General features: G+C 42.3%; 1 protein-coding gene across 1 annotated transcript in view; it reads right to left on the reverse strand.

The window, feature by feature from the left end:
- Crot (carnitine O-octanoyltransferase) overlaps positions 1–7739 on the reverse strand; it is a 29448-nt gene that overhangs the window by 10959 nt on the left and 10750 nt on the right. The window contains exon 7 of the mRNA XM_021163000.2: positions 4347–4455. Coding sequence (XP_021018659.1) covers positions 4347–4455 — 109 coding nt within the window. The remainder of the gene's footprint in view (positions 1–4346; positions 4456–7739) is intronic.

Here is a 7739-nt window from a genome sequence, read left to right on the forward strand (position 1 = left end):
AGAAAGAAAGAAAGAGAGAAAGAAAGAAAGAGAGAAAGAAAGAGAGAAAGAAAGAAAGAGAGAAAGAAAGAAAGAAAGAAAGAAAGAGAGAGAGAAAGAAAGAGAGAGAGAGAGAGAGAAAGAAAGAAAGAAAGAAAGAAAGAAAGAAAGAAAGAAAGAAAGAGGGAGGGAGGAAGAGAAAGGAAAGAAAAGAGAAAGGAAGAAAGAAAGATTTTGTTGTTGTTCCCAGCAACAACAAAAAAATTCTCTTCCTTCTTTCTTTTCTTCCTTCCTTCCTTTTTTCCCTTCCTTCTTTCCTTTCTTCCTTCCTTCTTTTCCTTCCTCCCTCCCTCCCTTCCTTCCTTCCTTTTTTTGTTTTGTTTTGGTTTTGAGACAAGATTTCTCTGTGCATCCCTGTCTGTCCTGGAACTCACTCTGTAGACCAGGCTGGCTTTCAACTTGGGAAACCCGCCTGCCTCTGCCACCCTCGTGCTGGGATTGAAGGTGTGCGCCGCCACCACTGGGCTGTATTTCCAACTAACAGTATTCTGAGTACAGGAGGATTTCTTCATCAAACCACCTGCATCTACGAGAAAGCTTTCCTTGCCTCCTCCTGATTACTTTAGAGGGGAAAAAAAATAAAGAATATAAAAATAGGCTGATGAGATGGCTCAGAAGTTAAGAGCACTGGCTGCTCTTCCAGAGGACTTGAGTTCAATTCCCAGCAACCACATGGTGGCTCACGGCCATCTGTAAGGGCATCTGTTGTCTTCTTCTGGCATGTGGTTGTATATGCAGCAGAGCACTCATACATTAAATAAATGAATAAATAAGTAAATAAATACATACATAAATAGAAAACAAAATAGAGCTCATGTGGCAAAGTATAATAAGCTGGATCACATTCAAATTATGGACTGTTTATTTTAAAAACTGCCTCCAATAGAGGAGAAGAACCTATTTCAGCTTCATATCCTATTTTGTATAGCGTACTTAAATCCAAGAAAGAGCTCTCATGCAGAGAACCGCAGCATTCACACACCAGCTAGGATGCTTATTTGTAAAACTGTGCTGGGCACCTGTCCTTGCCTACTGCTGTTGCCTGAAACACTCCATGACTTGTCAAGTTCTCTGAATACATCTAAGTCTTGTATAAGGGTTTCTCAGTAGCTAAGTTCATTACTCTATTTTGACCTGTGTGGGGATGTATACTATATGAGTATTTAGCTATACTCTGAGTGTATTTTTCTACTTGTGTGTAATATGTAGAAAAATACATCATTTAAGGGGCTGGAAGATAACTCAATGTGTGCTTCCTGTGCAAGCAAGAAAGTCTGATCTCAGCCCCAAGCATCCATGGATGAGTCGAGGCATGGGAATACCCACCTGTAACCCTAGAGCTGGGACGGCAGTGGGGGAGGGGAGTGACAGGTATATCTACAGAGCTTACTGGTCAGCCATTCTAGGCAGACACAGAGCACCAGGTTCAGTAAGGGACCTTCTCTCAGAAAAGACAGTGAAGACTCATAGTGGACAACACCTAACTTCCACCTCTGGCCTACACACACATACACACAGAGGTATAAGTACATGTATCCACATACACACACACATATGCATTCAAATATATAAAAATTTAAAAGTCATTTAAATTATATACAGATATATACGACTCAACATTTATAAAAATCATTTAGGAAAATGAAGTAACTATAAATTAATACACTAAAGGGAAGCTGTTAATTTACGAGACAAGCCATTGGCTGTGATATAGCAATTATATGTATATTTTACTTATATTTTAGAGACACATACTAAAATATTTACAGTAACAGACACATTGTCTGAGATTTACTTCAAACTACCCACAGGGAACTGAAGGGAGAGACACAGAATACAACTGGAGGGAAGAGGTATTGAAGACCATAAGCATGCGAGAAAGCGGGAAGGGACAGAAGGTCAAGTGAGGTGGAAACTGAAAGGACTGGAGAGTGAGGGACAGGGGAAGGGGATGAGGAGACTGGGGAAGGTAAACAAAAACAAGTTTTGCCTGAGAAATGTCATAATGAAACCCAATTCTTTGGAAGCCAAGAAAAAATAAGGTCCAGTTGAAAAGTGATCCTAGTCCTAACTGCAGAGGTCAGAGGTCAGGAGCTGAGCATGATGAGGCCTGCCTCTTGTAACTGAGTTTCTTTATGTTTGGAAACCCAGGAGTACTGTAAAAAGGTACATGATAACAATATATAGTACAAGTGACTTCACCACACTTGATCTGGAAGGATGGGACACACTAAACTAATAACAGTATCTAATTCCAGAGTAGGGACGTGGGACCAGTAATACATGGAATTTTTTTTCTTTTCTCCAACTAGAATACATGCAAATATATCTGGTAAAACTGAAAATTAAAAGTAGGTATTTTTAAGAACAGCATTATGAAATTCCAATTGTAAAACTTACTGTCATTTAAAGAAAGGAAATTCTGAACACTTATTTTCTAACCCAAGCAAGAGCTTGAGACCTAAGGAAATCCAGGAGAGTGGTCTGAGACAGTCTCCTCAGATAGTGTAAGTGGGCCAGGAGCTGGCTACGGCCAGGATGATCTTGAAAAGCCTTCACTCCTGATCCTCCTGCTGGAAGGGCAGGCCTCTGTGCCAGCACTGCAGCGAAGGAAAACGGCAAGAGAAACACAAGGGGCACAAAGGTTTACACAGGAGGGCAGGGGACACGAGAGAGCTGCGTAACTAAAACAAAGGTGTGCGTATGTAAAGTCCATGACTAACCTCTCGGTACTGTGTGTGTGCGCGTGCGTGTGTGTGCGCGTGTGTGTGTGCATGTGCACAATTAAAGAAAGAGAGGCCATGAATTTGAAAGAGAGCAAGGCAAGAGGGGTGCACATGGGAAGGGTCAGCGGGAGGAAAGGGAAAGGAGGAAATGACATACTTGTATCTTAATTTCAAAAGAAAAAGATAAAGCTTTTTCAAAAAGCAGGTATAAAAAAGCTATGGAAGCCTACTATCTTGTAACTAAATTAAAAATATGAAAAACAAATTTGAAAGGAGATACTCCACACAGGTTACATAATGGTGGTTCTAGAAGCAACAGGTCACTAACTAAAAGTTGCAGTGACAGGTATGGGGTACTTTCATAGAAGCTGCTGTTCAGGGAGGTCCCAAAAAGAATCCAAAATAATAGCCCCTTCTATTCATCTTGGTTGCTGTGCTGGCTACTTTGATTTCAACTTGACACACGCTACAGAGAGCCCTTTGGGAAGAAGGAACCTCAACTGAGAAAATGTCCCTACCAGATTATCCTGTAGGATAGGTGTGGCATATTTTCTTAAATAGTGATTGGTGTGGAAGGCTCAGCCCATTGTAGTTGATGCCACTCCTGAGCAGGAGGTCCTGGGCTCTATAAGAAAGCAGGCTGAGCGAGCCATAAGGAGTGATCCAGTCAGCAGCACCCCTCCATGATCTCTGCCTCCAGTGCCTGCCCTGACTGCCCTTCATGAAGGACTTGAATATAAGCTGAAATAAACCTTTTTCCCCCAAGTTGCTTTTGCTCGTGGTGTTTTATTATAGCAATAGAAGCCCTAACCAAGTCAGTCACCAACTAAAGCCAGATAGAACACCATAGACCCTGATTGCAAAATAGAGGAACGGAGCTGGAACTGAGCAAGAAACGGCCCCCAGTGCTGGCTAGCTCTCAAAAGTGCTGCTGGTGCTTTGCAGGCTTCTGGGGAAGAAAAGGCATCAACAGTCTCCCCTTGTTGCGAACACCATGAACAATACCATGCCCGTGTAATGAAAGCTATCGGGGTAACCAACTCCTGCCACACTGGCTCCATACCTAGTGCTAATAACCAGTCAAATACACATGCTTGGAAGAGCACAGGCCCTAGCAGCTCCATGAGGCCCTGTGGAGAACTTAGTACTAGTACTCAGTAAAATGGACAGTTCACAAGTGCCTGTCTGTCTGCCACTCTGCTGCCCACCTTGATGACAACGCACTAATCCTCTGAAATTGTAAGCAAGCCTTCACTTAAATGCTGTCTCCTATAAGTTTCCTTAGACACAGTGTCTCTTTACAGCAATCGAACAGTAGCTAAGACGACTGACTACTGATAGATTCTCAGAGAAGAAAGCTCATAGTCTTGACCTGTGCATTCACTGCTGAGCCCGACGGCCCTGGGCAAACTCCATGAATCACAACAAAACAAAATGTCAGGAGTGTGGGAAAGAGAGTTGTCTGGAAAAGGCAGGCTGACAGGGAGGACAGGAGTGACATCAACGTGGGGAGAAGAAGAATACAGTCTACACATGTATAAAACTGTTAAAGAACAACATTAATTAAAGTAGTTTAAAGACCTGAGAAGTTCTGGTGGGGTGATCAAACATCCGTCATGTAGTACATCAAAGACAAACGCTCTGCCTCGACACAGCACGGCAATGTGGGTTGGACAATGCCCTTCACTCTCTGGAAAAGGACACAGAAAACAGACGACTCAGTAAAGTGACATTCAGCCAAGACATTATAATTACGCTAGTATTTTATTTATCATAAATGATAAATTTTAAATAATGATAAATTTATCATGTGTGATATGTAAAATGAATCTCCTAGACAAAGTGCTCACAGAAGAGAGCGAGGAAAATCCGCCAATGAACACAAAGCTACAGTCAGGTAACAGTAAGTCCGGGTGTGCTACTTCACAGCAAGGTAACCAGACACCGGACCATGAACTGCATATTTCAAAAAAATTAGAAGAAAGGACTTCCAATTTGCCATAAAGAGTGCCAGATGTTTGAGGAGACAGGCATATTTAACTTGATTACATAATGTAGACATATTCTGACATCATACAGTACATAATATATATACTGTATAACTTTTATGTTTATATCTTTTTAATCAGAAAACACAACTTAAGGAAAAAACTCAAGACACTAGGTATAGCTGAGTGGTATACTGCTTGCCTACGATGCCTGAGACCAAGTATGGTCCCTATATCATAAGGAAGAAATGATAAGTTGGCAGAATTTCAGTTACTATGATATAAATAAGTACTCTTGGAACTTGACCATGTGAATCTTGAACTCGTTAAGTTTCAAGTGTTTGTGTTCTGTGAAAGATACCAAAGTGCTGCAAGAGTTTTTTAACTTAGGAGACAGAAATGGGAATGGGAAGCCAGGTGGGGTGGCATACGCCTTTAATCCCAGCACTCGGGAGGCAGAGGCAGGCGGATCTCAGTTTGAGGCCAGCCTGGTCTACAGAGTGAGTTCCAGGACAGCCAGGGCTACACAGAGAAACCCTGTCTCAAAAAAGCAACCAACTTGTTGCCACAGAGAAGAGAGATGCTACAGGGGTGAGGCAGCAGTGGATGGGAGAGTGGGGAAGCACCCTCTTAGAGGCAAAAGCGGAGGGGACTGGGATGGGACGTTTACAGAGGGGGAAACCAGGAAAGGGGACAATAGTTGAAATGTAATAAAAAAGTAATAACTAAAAACCAACCAAACAAAGAGGAATGGGAAGAGAAGATGGGGACCTGAGGAACTCTGGGGGAACCACTTGAGAGAACTTCTCCTTGAGATTATTTAATGTTCATTTATCACTGGATAACTTATTGACATCTAGACCTACACCACTCCGAACCTTCGTAGCCCCTCCCCTAATCCCCAAGTGAAGGAGCTGGAGCACTATACCTGGAGTAGTCAGACAGTTTAACAATTCCTCAATGAAAGCTCTCAGTAGGGGAAGAACTTTAGCAATCTATGTCCCTGATCCTTGTCTCTCAGACAGAAGAGTGAAAAGGGATGAAGGATGAGATGCACAGTACCACAGAACAATGTTTATTGGTTGGAACTTATTCATTGCTTCATACATATGATTTCTTGAAATCTATTCCTCTACTGTGAGGAAAGACCATCTCTTCATAGCCCCACCACCACCTTCTCTATCATCTACTTCCTCAATATTTAGGAGATAAATGTTTTTGTTCCTCCGAATATGTCCAAGCCATTTCTTCTCTCTGACCCCTTTAAACATCCCCAGGTCCCTTAACATTTCCCATACATGCCCTTTATTACCATCTTCTATTGACATCCTTCCCAAAACTCAGAGCTTGAAAAGAAAATAGACTTACCCCCGTTTAACCAATAAATACCTGGGAGAGTGTGTGTCAGGAGTGTGGTGTCACACAATGACCTGACGGAAATGTGTGAAAAGGGAGCTGAATGAAATGGAAAATATGAACCATGGAAATTCTGCAGACAGTACTGTGCAGAGGGAACAGTAACTGTAAACCTACAGGACAAAAGTGACCTGGCTTGCTACATGCAAAAGAGCTCAGTGAACGTCAGCAGAGAGAAGGCAGAGTGGTAAGTCAGGCTGAGACTAGACCACCTGTGACTCAGAAAGGGCTTGAGTGCTAAGGATGATTGGCAGGAAGCGAAGGGAGGTTTAACTTAGGAGAGTGTAACGTGATCTGACCAGTACTTTAACAAGGTCCCTCCAGGGACTATATGAACGGATCAGTGGAGAAAAGTTTAACATAACTAGATCAGTTAGTAGATAATGAAGGGGGTTCAGGTGAGAACAACCTAACGGAGCTGTAAGGTTGGTTGGTTGGTTGGTTAGTTGGTTGGTTGGTTGGTTGGTTTTTGAGGGAGGGTTTCAGTATGCAACCCAGCCTTGCCTTGAACTCCCAATCCTGTCTCAGTCTCCAGGGTACAGACTACAGGCCTGCATCTTCTCGCTTTTCAGAGATGATGGTTTTGATTGATGTGTCACTTGCAGGAAAAAAGAGGTAACTGCTTTTCTTTTAGTACAAGAAATAACACAAATTGGAGCAACCTCCTAAAGCAAGAGAACTGCTAACACAATAGGAAGGTGGGGTAAGGAACAAGCAGGAAGTGGATCTGACCCACAGCAGCTGTCCTCAAGACCACAAGAGTTGGCCAGGGATTCTTTTGAAGTTTCTTTTGTCTGTGGTTCTGTAGGGTGGAGCTCAGGGCCTCCCACCTCTGAGCTACCCCCAGCTTGTTAACCATCTACTTTTGTAAACTACACAAATGTGCAATTATGTAATACTACAAGAAAATAGGGTGGGCAAATATGTGGCTAACTATTTTAGGGCTGCTGAAAAAATTATCCCTGAGTGACTTGAAACAACCAATTTATTATATCTTAGGGGGTTAAAGGATGAATCTGAAGTTCCTTTTTCTGTGATGAAATGAAGGTGAGGCTCTCTTCCTTCTGAAGGCTCTGGAAAGACAGTTTCCCTCCTCAGCTCAGGAGCCCTTCCTTCTACCTTCAAAGCCATCAAGGGGAGATCACAGCCTGGCTGTGCTGCCACCTCTGGTTTTCTTTGTTAAGACTCTCAGATCTGTGTGATTAGTTCATCCTAACCTCATCTCCAGGTCAACACATTAACAGCCTTAATCCGTCCTTGCTGGAGACTGGGACACAGCTCCTTTACAGGGCTACTATTCCCCCTATGTAGACAGGTTGTCATTCTGATTATGTGAGCTTTTATTAAGCACCTGTCAGCAACTGGAAGGCTTAATGATCTTGGGACACTGTATCTTTTGTAGGCACAGGAAAGAGAACTAAACCAAAAAAAAAAAAAAAAAAAAAAAAAAAAAAAAAAAAAAAAATGACATTAAAAGCAAAAAGGATAAAAAGATGTCATCTTTCCCTCACCTTGTGGGAAACTACCAAAGTAAAAGAATTATTTATTTTATTTTCCCCAAATGAGAAAC

The sequence above is a fragment of the Mus caroli genome, chromosome 5, assembly GCF_900094665.2.
Source record: "Mus caroli chromosome 5, CAROLI_EIJ_v1.1, whole genome shotgun sequence".
Lineage (NCBI taxonomy): Eukaryota > Metazoa > Chordata > Mammalia > Rodentia > Muridae > Mus > Mus caroli.